The sequence below is a fragment of the Dendronephthya gigantea genome, unplaced genomic scaffold (genome assembly GCF_004324835.1).
Source record: "Dendronephthya gigantea isolate DGI-Jeju-01 unplaced genomic scaffold, DenGig_1.0 000006F, whole genome shotgun sequence".
NCBI lineage: Eukaryota > Metazoa > Cnidaria > Anthozoa > Malacalcyonacea > Nephtheidae > Dendronephthya > Dendronephthya gigantea.
In genome coordinates, this window is record NW_021163016.1 from 2,041,950 (window position 1) to 2,064,584 (window position 22,635).

Below are 22,635 nucleotides of genomic sequence, written 5' to 3' on the forward strand. Positions count from 1 at the left end.
TCGTTACATGACAGAAGATACGAAGCATCATAGCAACAATGTGCTCCCAAATTTGCAATTTGAACAAGAACATGTGCCATGTGGCAATCCTGTCCACTTTCCTGACGTTCTAATCTTAGATTCTCGTGAATTTTCAAATACTCTTCGTAATGGTGTAACGCTTCCGAGAAATTTCCACGCTCTTGCTCACAAACGCCAAGATGGAGAATAATGGAGGCAATATGTGGGTGTGGCTGGCCGCCGTACAAATTCTTAGAAATTTCCTTTGCCTGGTTCAAAGTGGTAAACAAATCATCACGTTGTTTATAAAACTGGTGTATTGTTGCTTTGAGAATCAGCGCATGGACAATGCCAGGCTCGACCAACTCTTTTTCATAATCATGTAATTGAGAAAAAATTACGAGGGCCAAACGAACCAAACGTTCTGCTTCTTCCATATTTTGAAGATAATAATAAACTTCACTCAGGTTGGTTAAACAGCAAGCAAAATCGGGATGAGCAGCGTTTTCTCCATAAAGTTCGCCGGCAACCTCTAATGCATTGTTCAAGATGGTCTTCGCTTCCTCGAACTTGTCTTCGCAAAGTAAAACGACGGCAAGGTTATTTAGGGTCATAAAATAGGTGAAATATTGCTTTCGGTGGTTTTTTATTCCCTTCAAAATGGTTCTGAGTATGATTTCAGCTTTGTCGTACTGTTCGAGTCTCATGAAAAGCACCGCGCTGCTGGTAAGAAAATTCACTTTCCTTTCATCGACTCCATTGTCCTTTGAATCTTGTTGGTCTTCAAGGCTAACGATTTCTGTGTATACATTTACAGCCTCGTTTAACAGACCCTGCTCGACATAGGCATCCATGATTGATATCAATGCATCTATTACGTCGCTTGTTTTAACAAAATCTGGCGCCAGTGTGTGTAATGTTTGCACCTCACGGCAACAGTTAATAGCTTCTTGAAATTTTCCGACGCGTATGTAGCAATGTGTGAGTGCACGACGTACATCTACGCTTTCGACAAAATCCATTGAATCATCTTTTGCGGAAAGCAAACAATCGATCGCTTTAGGAAGTTGTAAAACACGCAGATACGCTGTTGCTGTTGTCATCGGCGAAACATCCAGAAATGTTTCTTGTTGAAGCTCTTTCACAAGTATCGTTTCAGGGTCTCTTAAGTCGTAGTTCCTGATAAATTCCACGATTTCATTTATGTCTAGTTTAGCGGTCAGCGGAATAATCGCCGGATGATGGGGTTTTTGATTTCCAAACGATTTAGACATCGTTGATGACAACGGTACAAGACTCTTATAAAGACGGACGATGGCTGTCGTGAATGAGCAAGGAGTACATTTTTCTTCAGTGACCGACAGTTGTGGAACTGTAGGTAATGCCTCTTTTGTCTGCCTTGCCTTTGGTAGCACTTTAATCGGAGTTCAGTAGTAATACTTAACATTGCTCGCAAATTCTTTGCCCCATCTTCAGTGAGTATCTTCTTCACTTTCATTTCATGTATACATCGCCAAGAACTGCGCCCGAAAATTCCAAAATTTTGACAATTGTTCCACCAGAAGACACGCTAATCTATAGACCTCTTTCTTCACGTCTTGTTGCGTTCCACAGTGATGTAAAGGCAGTGAACCCAGGTTGTAGGTGTTCAGCAAACTTTGCATGATCACCATGACTTGTTCTTGAAAACTTTTCCTCCTCTCGGTAGTGACCAGGGAAGACAATTTCTGCTTGTAGGACTTTGTCAGTTCTTCATCGCCAAAGAGATGGCACACGCTGCTGAAAACGTTTGCGGTTTTCAGACTCTCGAGAGCAGAGCCGGGAATTACATCTTGAAGCGCCAGCATTTCATCCACAGTCATGATGTACTCTTGCCGAGGTTGTCCACGCCATTCTTTCCTTCCGAGAGGAGTCTTGCAGGCCCATGGCATCATACCGTCGAATGAAAATCCTTTGGGAATAACATCGTCGTAAAACCAGTCATCTTCTATATTTCCACTGTAGAAATCATTTAAACTAGAAATACCAACACTGGGCAAAATGGTTTCTCCTAATTTGATGATTTGCGCTTGAATTAAGTAGGTCAGGAATCGAAAATACTGCCGTTGTTCTGACGAAGGGCTTTTGTTTTTGGATTTCACCAGAATTGCAAACTCTAAATCAGAGTATGGAGTAATCTCCTGTCTGGACATAGATCCCAGACCAATGATAGAAAAGTTGCAGGGTGCGGAACCAGCAATTTCACAACAATAAGAAAAAATTTCAACCACGAGGCACTTCATATCATCATCAATTTGTTTATATATCTTTTCAATTTCTTGGCATCGTCTTTCTTCGTCTCCTGAGTTCCAATCCGGAAGTCTGTCAAGGGCAGGGAAATATTCGTTAGTTTGTTTCAAACGAATCTCTTCTAACTTTTGCCGATTCAGATTTTTTTTGTTTTCCATCTTCTTGTAATGATCGACACCACCAGCCCCAAATACTTTACTAATGAACTTTACTTCTGCTTCGAAGATGGCTGTGTCGGTTTCCTCGTCAGCCTTGTAGCTGCCGTGCTTGTAAATTCGCTCGGCCTCGAAAAGAGCGATGCTTTTAACCATCATTTCACAAAAACCGTCATCATCCATCTGCTGCGATGCTCGGGTTGAATAGATTTCCGCCATAGCGTGGAAGCATGTTGCTTTCTCTTTGTTAAGGTGTTTTGTCATTGGAGAAGCAGATAGGATTTTTAAGGCTTTACTGAGCGATTGTTCAGCGAGATTTGATTTATTTTCATCTAAGTGTCTTAAACCTTGTTCGAAATGATCTAGGAATAGGAAGAAGTTTGTCTAAGAGTGTGGGGCTATGCATATCGACTTTTCTGTAATTTAATTGTAACCTGCCGCAGACGTAAATTCACGAGCAATTACGAAGTTGGCGCGAGTATTTATGGTAGAAAAAAACACTTTTGTTCAGAAACATTTGACAAGATACCCTTAAGCTGATGACCTCTCATCGGTTACATGTATGATGTGTATGAGGTTTTTACATCGAAAATACAACTTCCTGTGATATTGCATGTTTATATTTCCGGTTGCCTCACTGAAATATGATGCATATGATTCAGTTTCGTTTTATAGTTCGCGAAAAATGTATACATATGTATATGTAAAGTTTGTAAAATAAAAAATCGTGCAAAATAATCGTGCGCAACACTGCCGTTCAGTTCTTAAACGGACTTACCCTCCCAGATATCTTTCTTTGCTGCTGGAACATGGAATTTAGGAATGTCCCATGGCTCATTATGAATAACTCGATCTGCAAGAAGAATTTACAGATGAAGGAGTTGTATAGTATAACTGCAAAATTAAGACCACATCGTTCTTCATTATGGCGTGATAGTCCAGTGTATATATTACGGACAGATAAACGAAGTCAATTACAAAAGACGAGTTATAGGCGGTTGGCTGTGTGGCCAAATTAAGGCTAGAAATTGAATTCCGTCGCCCCTACCGCGGTGCTAACATATTTAAACGGGAATTAGGTAAATAAAATCTGCTGATTTCAAATATGTTTGTTCCCACACGTCAAACCACGCAGATTTTTCATAATGTACGGCCAAAGTTCAGTATTTTTATCAACTGAGCGCCATTTTGAATTCTTCGGTATCTTTGATCTTTTGACTTCGTTACTTGAAGTATTCATACGTACTCACGAAACGTAGGCGCATAAACAATCGAATCAGAAAATATGGATGATTTCCCAGAATAACGCTTCTTTCACGGCAATATTTTAATCATTTCGAAGATAAATCTGGCGAATTGTGACATTTAGCTTCACATTCAAGTTAGTACAGTCGATAAAATTTGGAAAAATTTTAAAACGGCTAAAAACATGGCTGGGAAACAAAATCAAATCACGACAAAAATTTGGTCACATATATATATATATATATATATATATATATATATATATATATATTAATATATATATATATATATATATATATATATATTTTAACAAATACTGGGTGTATAGAATGTTAGTTTTCATCCTCCATGTCACTTCCCAAATCATCCTCCGAATCATCTTCAAGGCTTTCGCTGGATGCGTTGGGGCAATTTGTGCACCCAACGCACTGGCACATTTCATTGCACTTGTTGTTTGACTTTTTACAGGAACATCTTAAGGTTGAACACCCTGCCTTACATTTACAGTTGCAATCTTTGAGTAGCACATCTGGGGCACATTTCTTCGTCATCCACACCACATCAATATTTCCCTCCTCATCAATTTTCCATCCATAAACAGTAGGTGAAGGTGCATCAATAATCTGAGTTGTTGCCCTTTTCCATACTGCTGCCTGGTAATTTGCCCGCTGCATGTGCTATAAGAGACAGTCCTCGTTTGGAGGCAAGGATTCGTCAGAGAATTTGCCCATTCTGAATAGATTATACCTTGCTTCGTTGACGGATTCGGTCTCCTTAGCCCCATATAGCATACATGTCAATGACTCAAGGTTTTTCTGGATGCCTTCATCTACTGTAAAATCATCTCCTAGGCGAGCAAGTGTATCAAGAGCTGTTTCGTCATTGGAAACCAACTTCCAGGTTGATATTTTACTTCGACCATAAAACGAGCTAGTGGAATCACACCCTAAAGGTGGTAAAGGAACGAACATTTATCCAGATTGTACTAGCTTTTTTTGCTGGTAATGATATGAACTATTCATATATTTTAGATTATAAACATTATAAACATTTGCAGACTAATTATTGCTTACCGGTATATGCATGAAATCCAACTAACGCTTTGCCTTCTTTCTCACCAATCTGCTGCTGAACACATCGTACATTTATGATACGAGTTTTCTCATTCACACCGGTCTCAAAGAACAATTCGCATTGGAGAATATGGCAAAAGTAAAGCATAATAATGAAGACGTCTGTATCGGGGCTCTTTATCAAAATGTTTCCATATGATTGAGATGCATGATTTGCATGCAGCAGCATTCTTGTGTCCGCTTCTTCATGATCACAAGATAATGTCGCTATTTCTCGAATCGTGAGAGGTGCACCTTCAATACCCGGCTTAAGGCGATGGCATTTGTCATCATGGCAAACGTAGACTACAATACCGCTAAACATAAATGATGCGTATGTACTCCACTGTTCAAACAAAAACCGAACAAGATCTTCTTTGTTTCGACCATGCTTAAGAAATTTGCTCCATTGTGTCGGCAGTTTCTGCTCAGCTCCGTATATATTGATTACTGCCAATCCACCGCTTGCCCGCTTGTTGCGTTCGAGGTTTTTGATGCTTACATCTGGATATCGGTCTACCACAAAATCGACACGCGAAGACTTGTGATAAATCGCCAAGTTTATCATCCTTGAAAACAACTGCTCTGCAAGTTCTCCAAACGATGAAGGTAGCTTCTTCGTGGACTGAATGATTGCCATTCCATCAAGAATAACTGCGTTTCCAGCCGGAAGACTATCGATTATGTGATCTTGCACACTTGACTCAATTGATGTCATCAACTTGCTCTTCTGGGTTTTGTGCAAAGTGCCCATCCCGGTTGAAAGAGATAAAGGAAATGGACCCAAGGAATAAGTTAGAACTTCCTTCATGTCAACATTTCTACTTTGTGCCAGCAAGAGCATTCGAGCGAATAGGTTACGGTTATTCTTAAGGGTGGCTTCAACACCTTTTGCTGAACTAACTTTAACTTTCTTAGTCATCGATGAAAAAGTTTTCAACTTCAGCTTGGGAATCGTTGAAAAAATATCAGGCTCTTGAACTAGTAATCTGTCTCTTAGAAAAGCAGTCACGCATTCTTCTCCTCGTTGTTTCGTTGTTAGTAAGTCATTCTTTACTTCTTGTGTAGCAACTAAACAACTGGACAAGTGAATCATTTCTGTTATATCATTATCCGTTTCAAAAGGATTTATCATATTCTGAAGCGTGTTCACTATACCCAAAACATCTTTTTCATGGCGAGTTCTTTGTGGCATGTCTAATTCCTTTCTTTTCCTATAAAGTTGAGGTACATTAAAACGACGTTGACTTCTATGAAAAAGAAATAAATTAATATACGGGACCTTTTAACTGTGTCAGTGCCTGCCATCTTCATGCATTCTCTTGTGATAGCAGATCTATCAGATTGAGAAAGAATCCATCGTTGCACCGCACCCCGGTTCAATGTTATTCCAACCATTCCTGAAAAAAAAAGTGTGTACTCTTAAAATCGGTGCATGGACATGCAACTGGAGAACTAGAAATCAATTAGGTCTTACCACCCGTAGTTTTCGAATCTCTATTTAATGTTTGCTCAATAGTCATGTCACACGCGATTGAGGAAAATCCATGATTCTGTTGGCGTTGCACAGTCCATTGCTGACGTAGATCTCCCAATATTGCTAAAAATAGAACTAGGGATCCAAGGATAGTGCAAAGTTTTCATGCCCTGTAATACCTAAGCAACACGTTTTCCCAACATAAACATTTTGACTTATGCCCGTAAAAATATAATGAACTAGGTTAAACATTAATCAAAAGGAAATTACTCAAAGTACTCAAGTTACGTTAGTCGCAAATACTGTCACTATTAAATTATAATTTTAGTTGCCCATGTAAACCGGGCGCGATTTTCTCAGTTTAGTCTCTTTTCTTCGTCAAACAACTGTGACTACATTCACCACATTTATATGATGGCAACAATCTACCGTCATTTCATAAGAATAGCCAAAATAGTTGCGTTGTAAATAATGTAAATAAACCGCGGTGCATATATTATGTCTATGATGTGGATACTTCGACGCGTAAATCGATACAAAACAATATACTTATTATCAATACTGTATACCGCCAAAATGATTTGATTACTGCACAAAATGCCCGTTTTGTATAGTATCATTTATGTACTGTATGCAGAATACCAGGTATCGACTTGCCATCGACATAATATATATTCGTCATTCGTGTAAGAGATTAGAGATCTATCAATACATAAACAACACAGCGTCGTTTCTTCCTAACCTCTTATGTAGCTCTATTTATGGAATAAACCTTCCAAATTATATTTGTGTCGAATTGAATGCTCGTAATTCATAACATAAGTTCATAAATTGCGTAGATTCTCAAAGAATTGCACGATTTTTACGCCCGGAATGTTTTGAAGCAATGGTCGTCGCTCCTCGTTTCTTTACATCGTGAATAATGTTGAAGGCTCGACGGCACATGCGCAGTTGCGACGTATAGGAAAAAAATCGGGTGTTCCGGGGGCAAATCTGCGCAAATCCCTTTGAAACAAAACCCAAACCGCGGAAAAGCATTAAAGCAATGCTTCAAAATTTACAGTAACGGTCAAAATTCCTCAATATTTTGGTGAACTTAGCAAAAGGGATGCAGAGAATTAATAAATAAAGCAAGTTAAACTGATTTAAAAACTTTAAATTACTGATCATATACAAAAAGGTACTATACGCATAAATCAATCTACCCCCCGTAAAGTTTACACTATGACTGACTGTCTGACTGACTGACTGACTGACTGTCTGACTGACTGACTTACTGACTCGTTTGAATTTTCGCCACTCATCACAATACTGCAAAGTTTCTCAAACTTTGCACTAAAAAGTGGAAACAAGTATCTATTCAAAGAATTGATGAAATAGCACGACACACTAATCTTGTGTACACCAGCCAAATTTTGATTGGAATATAAGGCAAAAAACCATAAGGATGCGCGTGTTACCTGGATGTGTATCTGGTAATCTTGTCATTTCAAGCCAATATGCCGTTCCATAGCGGCAATAATTCACTCGATCACATCCGAAGTACCATGTTAGCATTGAACGCATAGTCGAGAGATGAAGTTCCCAATTTCCTTCTCGTGTAGCTCTATAGGAGTCGATACAACTTATTTCCCCAAAAAAACAGTTGTTGCATGCCTCTTGATTAAATATATCTTAACCACAAATTTCCAAAATTGAAGGTAGTTGTTATACAGTAAAAGAACTAGGCCGATTAATATTCTCACCTTACAAATTGAAGTAATATGCCTGTCATTTCAAGGTAAGTACTCCACAATGCAAACGTTGGGTTGCCTTCACTTTCCTGCACAACAAAATCCTCGTATTTATCAACAATATGTGAGAATGGTTCAGCTGTAAGGCTATCCTGAAATTTCTCGTCTGGAAATATGTTCAGCAGGTCAGACGCGACTGAGTAGACATTATTGTAATCCTCAGAACTGAGGCTATCCAAAAATGCTTGGAAGCGAAGTCTATGCAGAGCTTCACTCATTACTTTGTGGCAATGCATACTTCGATTATAATGCTTTCCTGTTAATACACCCTTGATTTGTCCTTGTCCAACAACATCAGATTCGATAAGTATATCCTAAAAATATTACAGACATTTGTTACATAAACCTATATAGCTATCCTGCCCTAATCTCAAAAATCGACAATTAAATATTGTGATACAAGGAAGTTACGGTATGGAGAAAATATGCTCTTATACCTGTAACCCAGCATCCCTGAACATGTTCCCTATTGCACTCAGGAACGACATTGTCGCATGAAATTCGCCTAGCCTGACAACAAACCTCTTCATAAAAGTCGCATCTTTCCACCTGATAATATAGATAAAAACAAAGAATGTAATGCACGGAAGCGAGAGGTATGCAATGAAACAGGCTCCTTAGAAATTCTAATAACTCAAGAAGGTATCAGTTTGGTAAAAATGCCATTCGGCACTTTAGTATTTACCTAATCTGTTGAATCTTTGCATAGATTGCTTCATCAAAAACTAGGACGATGTGCTCTAGTGACAACTTATCTGCAATATCCACGCTCTTTAAAAGCGCTGTATACAATGTTGAGTATTCACTGGGAGATCCATCAATTATTGGTAGGTATCTGATTCGAGACATTGGCGGTATTGCTGATTGCCTTAGAAGAATGTTGAAACCTGTCCAACCAGGAAGTAACGTTCCGTAGTGATTCTGCAGCATCTTCATCACAAAATAGGCAATATCTAACCTCCTAGCAAGTTCTTGATGCAACGGGTCGTCTGTTTCGAAAATGGTTGATGAAACTGATGTATTTAGGAAGCTTGGTGTCTTCTTTTTGCCAAGGCTGTACGGAACCATAGCTTCACTTGGAGCCTGGAAAGTTCTCCCACCCTTCTTCAGCTGCTGTGAGACTACGGCTGGTTGATTGTCAAATGATTCCTCCCGTTGAATTAATATACCACCAAGTATATGGGTTTGCGTTCTAGAATCCTCCGAAAAGTCGTCGTTATCATACACCAGACAAGTAAACTTATGTTTTTCTGCGCCTTTTGGGATATAGCAGTCTGATTTTATAGCTAACCTAGCCAAGTTTGTTTCATATGTTAAAATGGCAGAGTGACTAGAACAGTGGCCAAAACCATTCAAAATTTGCGTGAGTTGTGATGACCGCGTAAGCTGTCTTACAGCCATACCTAGTCCTAACGACTTTGGTGTTTGTTTCCTTCCATTTGACGCTATAAACAACATGTCTTGACAGATCGACATCACTTTTGTCAACTGTGACTCTTCTAGTTCAAGCCGAGTCGACATTGTTGGATAATCTGAGAAGCCCAATGTCCAAGCAATGAAATTAAACAACAAAATTGGAACCATTTTATGTACTTGGTCTGTTGAGAGATCGACCGAGGATGGTGGCCAAGTTGCATTCATTGCAGGTGCTCTTTTTATGGCATCTTTTAAAGCCAAAGCAAACATCGTAGAATTATCCATTGAAGCTTCAGCAATCATTTCATCATCGCTATCGCTCTCAAATTCCTCAGTATCTACTGTTTCACAGGTCTCTGCTACTTCACCTACAGATAACTCTTCAACAAAGACCAGTTCACTTTGATTCCTGGTTGCAGGACGATGAAAGACAAGTTGTGGATAGTCTCTTTGTAGTCTAGCCTTCAGTCGAGTAGGACGGTAATTGGATGCATCAAGCTTTTCAAATTTCATAACTTGTTCCACAAAAATGTCGTGTAACACCCTCATTCGCATTATTTGTTTTTCTTCAATAAACCTTTTGTCAATTATTTTCGAACAGAAGGCGATGTAGCTTGATTGGTATAGTTCATCAGTTGGCTTACTAGTTGTGGATTTTCGGGTCAGGAATCTGCAGTAATCCAAATGACAATGCCTATGGTAGCGTACTTCTATAGCAACACAGTCTTTACCTCTAATATGTGCTAAAATCGACTCGTCTTTTTTCTTTTCTGCAGCCTCCCTCAAAAGTCCTCCGTTGAACGTTTCCGCCAGAACAAGCTTATCTAATTTTCGTTTTCTAGTAACCTATAAAATATACGTCAGTGATTAACTATTACGGTTTAAAAGTAGTCGAGCCGCGTTCGCAGCCACTTAAAAATATATTTGTTTTGTAAGGTAACTTTTAGATCACCTTGTCCACTTTGTACGCATCTTGTCTTTTACAAATTATGCACCGTTCTGGTAGAACGTGTCTATTTCGTCTGGGAATCGCTTCACTACCGCTAATCAATGTCCGTGGTGATATACGCACAGGTGCAGGTGCTGGTCGGTTGATAACAGGAGTGCTCGGTTCACCATGGCTGGATGCTTCAACAGTCATTTCCTTTTTCTTCATTCTTTTCTCGGCTCTTTCGATTTTTGTTTTATCACAGAAACGAACATAGCACTCTTTGTGATATCGCGCATTTGCAATTTCCTCTGGCACTAGCTCATTTTCCGAATCAAGTGACCAATGTTTCATAAACTCAGCAACATTTGCGGCGATTTTGCTTTGCTCGCCGTCCAAATTGACCCACTTTTGACAATACTCGCTTATTTTAGCAAATGTATGCGGTGTTAACTGACACAATTCACCAGACTTTCCTTTAAAACGAATAAAACATTGCCGTTTGGTGAATGGTGTTTTCCTGATAAGGGCTAAAACTACGATGTGTGGATTGTGGGGCAGGCAAAGACTGTTAGATTTCTCATGCGGAATAACGACTCAGATCGACCTATGTCAAATGTGTAATTAAAATGGAAATAACAACACACCGAACTAAACCAATATGAGCATATTTATTTCCTTTACACGTCTTTTATAAATACCTATTTCTATATACAGTATAATAAAACCTTGGCTTGTCCTTGAGCAATACTAACACCAAGTGCATGAAGAAATAAGCAAGTTAATACTTGGAAAATCTTATTAATTACTATATTGGAAGTTATAGTACATAATCTTGTTATATTTCTGTAATGGAAACTTTTATATACCCGTATTGTACAAAATATTCTATGATATACGAGATATAGACAATGCGTTTAACGCTCGCGATGTCCAACATTAGTCACGATTTGAGTACGTTTTTCATCCAAACTAACCCTCGTTTTGAACTCATTCAGGTTTTATCAACTGTGTTAACTTGAACGAGAAGAATTCCCTAGATTTACCTTCGAAATGAATAAAACATTGTCGTGCAGAAAGCGTTCTTCTTGGTGGTTCATCCATATTTATATTTTATAATTTGAGTTATTTAATATGAGCCCACGTTTCTCGAACACTAGTAATACTTCAAGTAATGTAGCCGAAAGATCAAAGATACCGCGGAATTCATAATGGCTCTCAGTATATGAAAATATAGAACTTTGGCCGTGAGTTGTGCAAAAACTGCGCGGTTTGGCGTGTGGGAACAAAGATATTTGAAATCAGCACACTTTATTTTCCTAAACCCAGCTAAAATATCTTAGCACCGCGTTGGGGGCGACGAAACTGAGTGTTTCGCGTCACAGCCAACGGCCTATTATGAAATAACTGTTAATTAGTCTATTCGACAGAAGGTCAATTTGTGGCCTTCAGATTTCCTAAGTTCTTCTAGACTTATGATCTGTCTGTAGTGCATTTAAACAAAGCTCTTTATGATAGTGAATCGAGCGAAGAATAAGATTACAAATCAATGAATTATTAGACACAGCATGAAGGAATAGCGAATAGCGAAAGTACTCACCAAGGAGAGAGTGTGTCCTGAATAATTTCTTTGATACATAGGCCATTACGGTACGCGAAGTGAATTGAACTTGGTTTGGAATAGTTTCTTTATAAATGTACACTGTATTATGCAGTGATATATTCAATCAAAGTTTGACTACCGCATGCAGTAAGCATACACACGTCTACATGAAAGAAATGCATTTGCAAATACTCGGAATTGCACTTCCCAGACCGGAAGTCATGCTTGTTGATGTATCATGTGCAACCCAGCTTGGTTGATAATTAACATCCCCTTAGCCGGTGTGAGTAGAGACTAGGGACTAAATTTCCTGCGGTCATAAGGGACCGGAATTGCAAAGGAAACCGCCAAATTAATTTCTGAATGACTTAAACGTACCACTTTATTGTGCTAAAACCTCCACTTTAGCTAACAAGCCAAAAATATCGTTTGTATCGTCTTCTATCCATCTATTGTCAACATTAGCTATTATTTTAGACTATCGATCCTCTCTCCCTTATTCAATCTTTATGTAAAGTAGAATTTCTTTAATAAACTTTTATTATAGCTTATTGTGAGTATCTGATTTGAGTAAGCAAAATTACTGGTAAATGGGGGGTGAAGGAAGGATTCAAAATTATTGTAGACTACTTTTATCACCCACGCGTCGATCGGGTAAGTTATTATATCAAGCGAGGTCTAATGGACGACTTGCGCTTTAGACTAATTTTTAAACGAAGTAATAAGAAGAAAATAAATCACCACAGCTAGAAAGAGCGTACTTGAATTAGTGCAAATGCAAAGTTTGGCTGTGAAATTTTGTAAAATGCATATTTAGCTAGTATATTTTAGTATTACGCACGGAATGTGTAACGACCCTGTAACTAATTTAGTTACACACTTCCGGCCGTATAATACAAAGGTATACAAAAATCGACAACTTCGCATGGCTATATTTTCCGTAATTTACAACTAATGTTAGTGAACTCTTTCAGCCGGAAAATTTTCTTTTTACCGCTGGGATAAGATATATTAGTCTAAAGCGCAAGTCGTCCATTGACGCAAGCATTACTTTTTTCTTCGAATTGGCATGCATATATAAATCTATAAATTGTTTCAATTACAGCTAACACTTTCTACATGCAGGATACCTTAAACTTCTATACGATTTGTCACGGTGCTCAGCACAAAACTAATGGTGGCATTAACTGTCCTTGGGTTTGTTCGTATTCTCTTCATTTTCTGCCATTGTTTCTTGAACCTCATCTCGCATCTCATCACTGACTGATTCTCTTGCACACAACACCTTGACTTTCTCAAACGCTTTCGAGGCAAGATCAAAGTTCTTTAAACTTTTGTGACAAAGAGCAATATGGAGAGCACATTTGGTTTCGTTATCTGGGGACTGGCAAACTTCAAAATATTTCAACGCTTCTTCAAAGTAAGTCAATGCTTTCTGGTACTCGTGATTCTTAAAGAGCGCTGTAGCGAGGAATTCGCAGGTTGAGGCAACATCTGGCACCGCTTTCCCTTCATAAATAATTCTCCTCATCTCAAGTGCATTTTTCAGTTTGGGTATTGCTTCTTCCCACTGATTTAACATAAAGCAAGCACTACCTATGACAGAGAATTTGGAAAATTAGATTATTCTTAGTGCATCAAACTGTTGGTCGGCATTTTGTTGCCTAGATCAGGTCCAGGCTTGGTCTAGACAAGATAAACAACTTTCATACATAGGCCTAGACCTGGTCCATGCCAGCTCAAAGCCTCGTAGTGTGAACGCGGCTTATAAGATCACGATTTCCACGTGCAAAGACAATTGAATTTCCATCCTTGAACCCATCAGATTGTGTCTTATTCCAGTCATTATGTCAACATTTTAATCATTATGCAGTTATATTTCTTGTTAGTAACAATGTTATTCTCAGTTCTTTCTAATTCCAGTATATATTGCTAATCTTTATGAAATATTCTACGCATTTCCTAAGTGCCAAGTTCCTACCTTTTTCTGATGATTATATATGCACCTGTTCCGGAAATCTGTATAGTGGCATGTAGCTTTCTAGAGACCGATGTAAATATTTTAACAGTAGAAGATTTATATGTGCTTCTTTGTGAATCATACTTACCCAAATTGTGCAAAACTGCAGCGTAATCCTGGTTTAGCTGTCCTTCCGTCAGCAACTTAAGAACTTTCTCTGCTTCTTCGAAGGCCTCTTTCGCTTGCTGAGCTTCGTCAGGTTCCGAGATGTGACAGCCACCTTTGAGAACCAACGCTGCAGCATAATTTTGCAATCGGTTCGAACCACCCTCTTTAAGAAGTTCCCTCCTCAAGGGTAAAAGCTTCTCCAGAGTTTTGGAGGCTTCGTTGGGCTGTCGACTAATATACTGGGTGAGAGCCAAATGATAGAGCACCGTAGCAATATCTTCTCTGACTGGATCCTCGGAATACAACATTTCTCTGATTTCCAAAGATTTTTGGTAATGTATTGTAGCATCTTCAAATCGTCCAAGCGCTTTTAGAACATCCGCCTTATTTTGGTGAAATATAGCTGTGTCCATCTTGGGTGGCAACCCATCTACAGTGCTTAGGCTGCAAGTATAATAGTCGAGAGCAAGGCTCAGGTTGTTGTTTTCCTCATGAACTAATCCAAATGTGTTCATGACTTTAGCATAAAGAATTTCAGTTGCTGATGTGATCGTAGACTTCGATAATCGGAACACTTCAGCTGTTTTCAAGGCTTTTTCCAGGTCTTCAAGTGCAAGGTTGAAACATAAGGTTTTACGATTAAGTTCACTACGAATGAGAAAAACGTACGATGCTGCTTCGGGATCGATTGACTTTGGGTCTTGCTCATAGAGGTTGATAAGACTGTCAAGCAGTTCATGTGCTTGGTGATACCTTCCGGTTTGCGTAAAAATACACGATAGATTATACAGAGCAACATGTCGAAATTCTTTTCCCAATTGTCGCTGTGAAGTTGTCTTTTTCACTGACAAAAGAATACGCTGAAACATGGCTTCTGCGTGATCGAACATTCCATTAGTTCGGTAAATACCTCCTGCTCGTAATTCCGCAGTCCACAGCAGGAGCTCAAAATAATCCTGGTCTGAATCAGCGGTATCGACCTGCTCCTCTATACGTCCAATCAGGTCAATGAACAAATCTCTTGCAGTATTTCGTCTTCCACTGTCTTCGTAAAACGAAGCAAGGCGGAACACTTGAGAGAGCTGATGAGCGCTAGGAGAATTGGATTTAGACAACATAATATCAATCAAGCGTCTTTGTTTTTCGGCAAGCTCGAGACCCTCTTTCATTCTGCTTGTCTGCGCAAAAATTTCTAGCAAGGAAGAATTGATCTGAAGCAATGATACATCACTTTCATCCTTTAAGACCTTCTTTAAAACTTTTTCTGCTGATCTCAAGTGCTTTTCTGCTTTTCCCGGCGAATGCTGTCCAAAGATTTCTCCAATTAATAGGTGTGCGCGACCAAATGCTTTATTACTTCCTAAATTAATCTCTTCAAACATTTTCAAGAATCTGCAGAAATAATCCACTCCTTCTGACTCGCGGTCTGCTGCCATCAAACAAAAACCGAGTGATCCAAAGCACATGGCTAAATGGACATGATTGGCTTCTTTGCCGTGAATTTTCTCCTCTATTTTTAGCGCTTTCTCGTTACATGTGAGAAGATACGAAGGATCATAGCAACAAACTGCTCCCAAGTTTGCAATTCGAACAAGAACATTGGCCATTTTGCAATCCTCTCCAGTTTCCTGACATTCAAGTCTTTGATTCTCGTGAATTTTCAAATACTCTTGATAATGGTTTAACGCTTCCGAGAAATTTTCACGCTCTTGCTCACAAACGCCAAGATGGAGAATAATGGAGGCAATATGTGGGTGTGGCTGGCCGCCATACAAATTCTTAGAAATTTCGTTTGCCTGGCTCAAAGTGCTAAACACATCATCACGTTGTTTATAAAACTGGTGTATTCTTGCCTTGATAATCAGCGCATCCACAATGCCAGGCTCGACCAACTCTTTGACATAATCGTGTAATTGAGAATAAATTACGAGGGCCAAACGAACAAAACGTTCTGCTTCTTTCATATTTTGAAGATAATAATAAACTTCGCTCAGGTTGGTTAAACAGTTAGCAAAATCGGGATGAGCAGCGTTTTCTCCATAAAGTTCGCCGGCCACCTGTAATGCATCGTTCAAGATGGTCTTCGCTTCTTCGAACTTGTTTTCGCAAAGTAAAACGACGGCAAGGTTATTCAGGGTCATAAAATGGACGAGATATTGCTTTCGGTGGTTTTTTATTCCCTTCAAAATGGTTCTAAGTATGATTTCCGCTTTGTCGTACTGTTCGAGTTCTATGAAAAGCACCGCGCTGCTGGTAAGAAAATTCACTTTCCTTTCATCGACTGCAGTGTCCTTTGAATCTTGTTGGTCTTGAAGGCTAACGATTTGTGTGTGCACATTTACAGCCTCGTTTAACAGACCCTGGTGGATATAGGCATCCATGATTGATATCAATGCATCTATTACGTCGCTTGTTTTAACGAAATCTGGCGCCAGTGTGTGTAACGTTTGCATCTCACGGCAACAGTTAATAGCTTCTTGAAATTTTCCGACGTGCATGTAGCAATGTGTGAGTGCATGACGTATACTTACGCTTTCGACAAAATCCATTGAATCATCTTTTGCGGAAAGCAAACAATCGATCGCTTTAGGAAGTTGTAAAACACGCAGATATGCTATTGCTGTTGTCGTCGACGAAACATCCAGAAATGTTTCTTGTTGAAGCGCTTTCACAAGTATCTTTTCAGGGTCTCTTAAGTTGACGTTCTTGAGACATTCGGCGATTTCATTTACGTCTGGTTTAGAGGTCAGCGAAATAACTACCGGATGATGGGGGTTTTTGATCTTCGAAACGATATTAGACATCGTTGATGACAACGGTACAAGACTCTTATAAAGACGGACGATGGCTGACGTGAATGAGCAAGGAGTACATTTTTCTTCAGTGACCGACAGTTGTGGAACTGTAGGTAATGCCTCTTTTTGTCTGCCTTGCCTTTGGTAGCACTTCAACCGGAGCTCAGTGGTAATACTTAACATTACCTGCAAATTCTTTGCCCCATCTTCAGTGAGTATCTTCTTCACATTCATTTCATCTATACATCGCCAAGAACTGCGCCCGAAAATTCCAAAATATTTTGACAATTGTTCCACCAGAAGACTTGCTAATCTATAGACCTCTTTCTTCACGTCTTGTTGCGTTCCACTGTCACATAAAAGCAGTGAACGCAGGTTGTAGGTGTTCAGCAAACCTTGCATGATCTCTATGACTTGTTCTTGAAAACTTTTCCTCCTCTCGGTATTAGTGACCAGGGAAGACAATTTCTGCTCGTAGGACTTTGTCAGTTCTTCATCGCCAAAGAGATGGCACACGCTGCTGAAAACGTTCGCCGTTTTCAGACTCTCGAGAGCAGAGCCGGGAATTACATCTTGAAGCGTCAGCATTTCATCCACAGTCATGATGTACTCTTGCCGAGGTTGTCCACGCCATTCTTTCCTTCCGAGAGGAGTCTTGCAGGCCCATGGCATCATACCGTCGAATGAAAATCCTTTGGGAATAACATCGTCGTAAAACCAATCATCTTCTATATTTCCACTGTAAAAATTATTTAAACTAGAAATTCCAACACTTGGCAAAATGGTTTCTCCTAATTTGATGATTTGCGCTTGAATTAAGTAGGTCAGGAATCGAAAATACTGCCGTTGTTCTGACGAAGGGCTTTTGTTTTTGGATTCCACCAGCACTGCGAACTCTAAATCAGAGTATGGAGTAATCTCCTGTCTGGACATAGATCCCAGACCAATGATAGAAAATTTGCAGGGTGCGGAACCAGCAATTTCACAACAATAAGAAAAAATTTCATTCACGAGGCACTTCATATCATCATCAATTTGTTTATATATCTTTTCAATTTCTTGGCATCGTCTCTCTTCGTCTCGTGAGTTCCAATCCGGAAGTCTGTCAAGGGCAGGGAAATATTCGTTAGTTTGTTTCAAACGAATCTCTTCTAACTTTTCCCGATTCAGATTTTTTTTGTTTTCCATCTTCTTGTAATGATCGACACCAACAGCCCCAAATACTTTATTAATGAACTTTACTTCTGCTTCGAAGATGGCTGTGTCGATTTCCTCGTCAGCCTTGTAGCTGCCGTGCTTGTAAATTCGCTCGGCCTCGAAAAGAGCGATGCTTTTAACCATCATTTCACAAAAACCGTCATCATCCATCTGCTGCGATGCTCGGGTTGAATAGATTTCCGCCATAGCGTGGAAGCATGTTGCTTTCTCTTTGTTAAGGTGTTTTGTCATTGGAGAAGCAGATAGGATTTTTAAGGCTTTACTGAGCGATTGTTCAGCGAGATTTACTTCATTTTCATCTAAGTGTCTTAAACCTTGTTCGAAATGATCTAGGAATAGGAAGGAGTTTGTCTAAAAGTGTGGGGCTATACATATCGACAGGTTTTCTGTAATTATTTTAATTGTAACCTGCCCGCAGACGTAAATTCACGAGTAATTACGAAGCTGGGGCGAGCATTTACGCTAGAAAAAAATCACTTTTGTTCGGAAACATTTGACAAGTTACCCTTAAGCTGATGACCTTTCATCGGTTAGATTTTTAAAGTGTACGAGTTTTTTACATCGAGAATACAACTTCCTGTGATATTGCATGTTTATATTTCCGGTTGCCTCGCTGAAATATGATGCATACGATTCAGTTTCGTTTTATAGTTCGCGAAAAATGTATACATATGTAAATGTAAAGTTTGTAAAATACTGAAAAATCGTGCAAAATAATCGTGCACAGCACTGCCGCTCAGTTTTTAAACGACTTACCTTCCCAGATATCCTTCTTTCCTGATGGAGCATTGAATTTAGGAATGTCCCATGGCTCATTATGAATAACTCGATCTGCAAGCAGAATTTACACATGAAGGGGTTGTATAGTACAACTGCAAAATTAAGAGCACATCGTTCTTCATTGTTGCGTGATAGTACTAGTCCAGTGTATATATTACGGACAGATAAACGAAGTCGAGTACAAAAGTTAGTTATGAAATAGTTCGTCTATTCGACGGAAGTTCAATTTGTGTCCTTTAGATTTTCTAAGTTCTTCTAGACTTACTATCTGTCTCTCTAGTGCATGTAAACAAAGCTGTTTATGATAGTGAATCGAGCAAAGATTACAAATCAATGAATTATTAGACACAGCATGGAGGAATAGCGAAAGTACTCACCAAGGAGAGAGTGTGTCCTGAATAATTTCTTTGATGCATAGGCCATTACGGTACGCGAAGTGAATTGAACTTAGTTTGGAATAATTTCTTTATAAATATACACTGTATTATGCAGTGATATATTCAATCAAAGTTTGACTACCGCATGCAGTAAGCATACACACGTCTACATGAAAGAAATGCATTCGCAAATACTCGGAATTGCTCTTCCCAGATCGCAAGTCATGCTTGCTGATGTATCATGTGCAACCCAGCTTGGTTGATAATTAACATCCTCTTCGCGTGAGTAGGGACTAAATTTCCTGCGGTCGCAAGGGACCGGGATTGAAAACAAAACCGCCAAATTAATTTCTAAATGACTTAAACGTACCAGTAGTTACCACTTTATTATGCTAAAACCTCCACTTTAGCTAACAAGTCAAAAATATCGTTTGTATCGTCTTCTATCAGTCTATTGTCAATATTAGAAATTATTTTAGACTGCTAAACAGCAAAAACACATTATTTGAGCGTTAGTAATATTAGTATATCGAGTATATCCGTGAAATGTGACACAAGTCACAAGTTTTTGAACAAAACTATGTAAGAGCAGATGAGCTTGCACGTGACAATAAAATTTGTTAATACGGAGAAATCATGACTGACTTCCTTAGAAACAGGACAGGTATTGAATAATTTATTTTTGTCCGGCTGCGCATCATAATTGATGCGACTTCGGTGTTTTGCTAAACTAATGCATTCCAAGGATTCTTGCTTTGTTTGTATTACCATAGCACGAATGTAGTAATACAAGGTAGAAAATGGCCTTTGCTTCGGATGCAAACACCGTCGAGCGAATGGAGAGTCTTCTGACATGTTCGATATGTATGGAGACCCTGACTAAACCGAGAACGCTGGCTTGCTTTCATTCCTTTTGTCAACATTGTCTCGACCAGTATGTCGAAATTCAACGCAAAGGAAAACGTAGTAGGACAAAGCAAACGTTCAACTGTCCTCAATGCAGAACCCCGTTTGAACTCAGACAAGGCGAGAGCGTAGAACAACTTCCATCTGCCCATTTTATCAACAACATGATCGACATTTTTGAAGCACAGCAACAAACACCAAAGCTTCCTTGCGGATCTTGCGAAGCCGACGTGTCGGCTATGTGCAGATGCATTGAATGCGAACGTTATCTGTGCAGGAATTGCTTGTCAACTCACAGCAAATGGCCCGACTTCAAACAACATGTTGTGATGAATTTAGAAGAACTGGCAAAGCCTGAGAACCAAGCCAAAGTCGAGGGAAAGCCACGATGCACGAAACCAGGTCATGGAAATAAACCTCACGAATATTTCTGTAATACATGTCAAGAATTGGCCTGCATGACTTGTGGTATACTAGTTCATTCGAAAGATGGTCACGATTATCAACCTATTGATGTTGTGGCAAAGGAGCACAGGCAATCCTTGCAGACTATTTCAGCATCGTTAGAGACGAAGTCCAACGAAGGACGGACTGCTTTGCAGGATATAGAGAAGGCGATTGTAAATTTACGAGCGAACTCTAAAAGAGCAAAAGATGCCATCATGCAACAAGAAAAAGAAATCGTCGAACAATTTACCAAGAAGCTGAAACAAAGCACAGCTGTCTTGCTTAGCCAAGTCGAAAATTACGACGAAGTGAACGAGAGGCTCTTGAAGCAACACGGCGACATGAAAGCCTACGTGAAGAAAGTCAATGGCTCCCTGGAATTCGCAAAGAGCATCGTCGAGAAAGGGAACATTGAAGAAATTCTTTTGCTCGAAAAGGAAATCGAAGCAAACACCGGCGCTATCGACAGGGAAAAACCCGAAATGATGTTGCCTGTCCATCGTGGCTGTTTTCAATATCTGCCTAATTTCACGAAGAGCATTCTTGACCCCGTGGACTTGAACAGTTTAGGCAAAGTCGGTGAGTGTCTTTTGACATTAAACCAGATCGCACAACTGTGAATGCACTAAAAAAATATTGTTAAATAAAATAATATACAGCCATATTGGATGTCTCTACTTAAACCATCCATTACTTCATTAGATGCTCAATGCACCTATTATAATTGCTAGAATTATATAAGGTGCACTGATTGTTTCTATTGGTTTGTATTCTCAGTATTTTCATTCATTTTTGTTGCCAAATGTCAAACATTAGCATTTTACCTGGTTTCCACTAGGTGAAGAAGGATTTTCCTTGTCTTTTTCAATTTGGTTTTGCATGAGTGCTCACAAATTTCCTCTCTGCGCGCAAAATTATGACAGCCTTGATTTTAACTGGACTGTTAACGAACATAGTCATAATTATTTTAGTTCAATCACTACAGTCGTTACTGGAAAGATCGATCATTTTGGACGGCGACAGCTCCCTGGCACAGCCACTTTCACATTGGATGGAAGATAAGTACTTTGGTTGGCAACTTTGTTATCGAGCTTCACGAGATGGCTGGAGGGGAGAAGATTTTCATAGAAAGTGTGACGATGTTGGGCCTACAGTGACCTTGGTGAAATGTGGGATCAACGTTTTTGGTGGCTATACTGACCAAAGCTGGAAGCCTGAAGGTACGCTTGGGGGAGAACTACCCCCTGGGGAAGAATTACTCCCCTGGCTATGGCCTTGTGGGCATACAATCGTTACAACCTGTATATCATTAACCTGCAAGTCAATATTATTCTAATGAACTACAAATGAACGTTAAATTCCAGATTGTCTGAGTTCCGTAGTGATACAGTCTAGAACTCACTGTTATTGTTTAACTAACCTTGATAAGCTTGAAGTAAGTAACAATCTTTTTTCCTGTCTTTTCAGCCGGATTTTTTGGCTTTAAACGCTCGGAAGTTTCATTTATATTTTCACTTCGAAACACAAACAAAGAGCCGAAGTTACCGCCTTTCAAGTGTCAAATCTATGAACGTCAAATTGAAGGAGCTATCGTATGCAAAGCTGACTGCGGAGCAATTTTTGGTGGTATTTGCTTTGGTAATCGAGATCTGTTCATTTGTGGTGATGCGAATAAGAGCCAAGCTTCCTACAGCAACCTTGGTCAGGCGTACCAACTGCCACCTGGATTTCAGCAAGGCACTGTGCAAACCAAAGCTTTGCTGGCGGGCAGTGAGTATTTCCAGCCAACAGAAGTTGAAGTGTTTTGCCGTTAAACGAAGGTGCACTCGAACCGCTGTTATAAAAATATTAATAAATCAAATATGTTAAATATTAATTAAATGAGTATTTTTCAAATAATTTTTCAGTCTTTTAGTTTTGTTCTGTTCATAACAATATATTAAGGTTTTCAGAATGAACCAGACTG

At 39.3% G+C, this 22,635-nt stretch overlaps 4 protein-coding genes across 6 annotated transcripts; 1 reads left to right on the forward strand and 3 right to left on the reverse strand.

Moving 5' to 3' along the window:
* Positions 1–1,499: 1,499 nt before the first annotated feature.
* Positions 1,500–3,913, reverse strand: LOC114516599. Its single transcript, XM_028536125.1, has 2 exons — positions 3,223–3,913; positions 1,500–2,806 (listed from the first exon to the last, which is right to left on the reverse strand). The coding sequence occupies exon 2, from the start codon at positions 2,706–2,708 to the stop codon at positions 1,500–1,502; it is 1,209 nt and encodes a 402-aa protein (XP_028391926.1). The 5' UTR covers positions 2,709–2,806; positions 3,223–3,913.
* On the reverse strand, positions 3,223–12,210 carry LOC114516648. 3 transcript variants are annotated; one of them, XM_028536177.1, is made up of 11 exons: positions 12,016–12,210; positions 10,440–10,891; positions 8,757–10,333; positions 8,509–8,620; positions 8,024–8,385; positions 7,739–7,884; positions 6,279–6,401; positions 6,084–6,201; positions 4,763–6,015; positions 4,007–4,635; positions 3,223–3,297 (listed from the first exon to the last, which is right to left on the reverse strand). In XM_028536177.1, exons 1-10 carry the CDS (start codon positions 12,059–12,061, stop codon positions 4,367–4,369), a joined length of 4,458 nt encoding a protein of 1,485 aa, XP_028391978.1. In that variant the 5' UTR covers positions 12,062–12,210; the 3' UTR covers positions 3,223–3,297; positions 4,007–4,366. The 3 variants fall into 3 exon arrangements, with proteins under 3 accessions (XP_028391978.1, XP_028391977.1, XP_028391979.1); XM_028536176.1 differs by having other exon boundaries at positions 6,279–6,413; XM_028536178.1 differs by lacking the exons at positions 3,223–3,297; positions 4,007–4,635 and having other exon boundaries at positions 5,790–5,880; positions 5,960–6,015; positions 6,279–6,413.
* A 604-nt stretch (positions 12,211–12,814) lies between these two features.
* Positions 12,815–19,498, reverse strand: LOC114516792. The gene is made up of 4 exons (XM_028536372.1): positions 19,317–19,498; positions 18,916–18,990; positions 14,127–18,488; positions 12,815–13,614 (listed from the first exon to the last, which is right to left on the reverse strand). The coding sequence occupies exons 1-4, from the start codon at positions 19,360–19,362 to the stop codon at positions 13,202–13,204; spliced, it is 4,896 nt and encodes a 1,631-aa protein (XP_028392173.1). The 5' UTR covers positions 19,363–19,498; the 3' UTR covers positions 12,815–13,201.
* Positions 19,499–20,009: 511 nt separating this feature from the next.
* On the forward strand, positions 20,010–22,568 carry LOC114516670 (E3 ubiquitin-protein ligase TRIM33-like). Its single transcript, XM_028536204.1, has 3 exons — positions 20,010–21,248; positions 21,641–21,889; positions 22,137–22,568. The coding sequence occupies exons 1-3, from the start codon at positions 20,117–20,119 to the stop codon at positions 22,481–22,483; spliced, it is 1,728 nt and encodes a 575-aa protein (XP_028392005.1). The 5' UTR covers positions 20,010–20,116; the 3' UTR covers positions 22,484–22,568.
* The last annotated feature ends 67 nt before the right edge of the window (positions 22,569–22,635 follow it).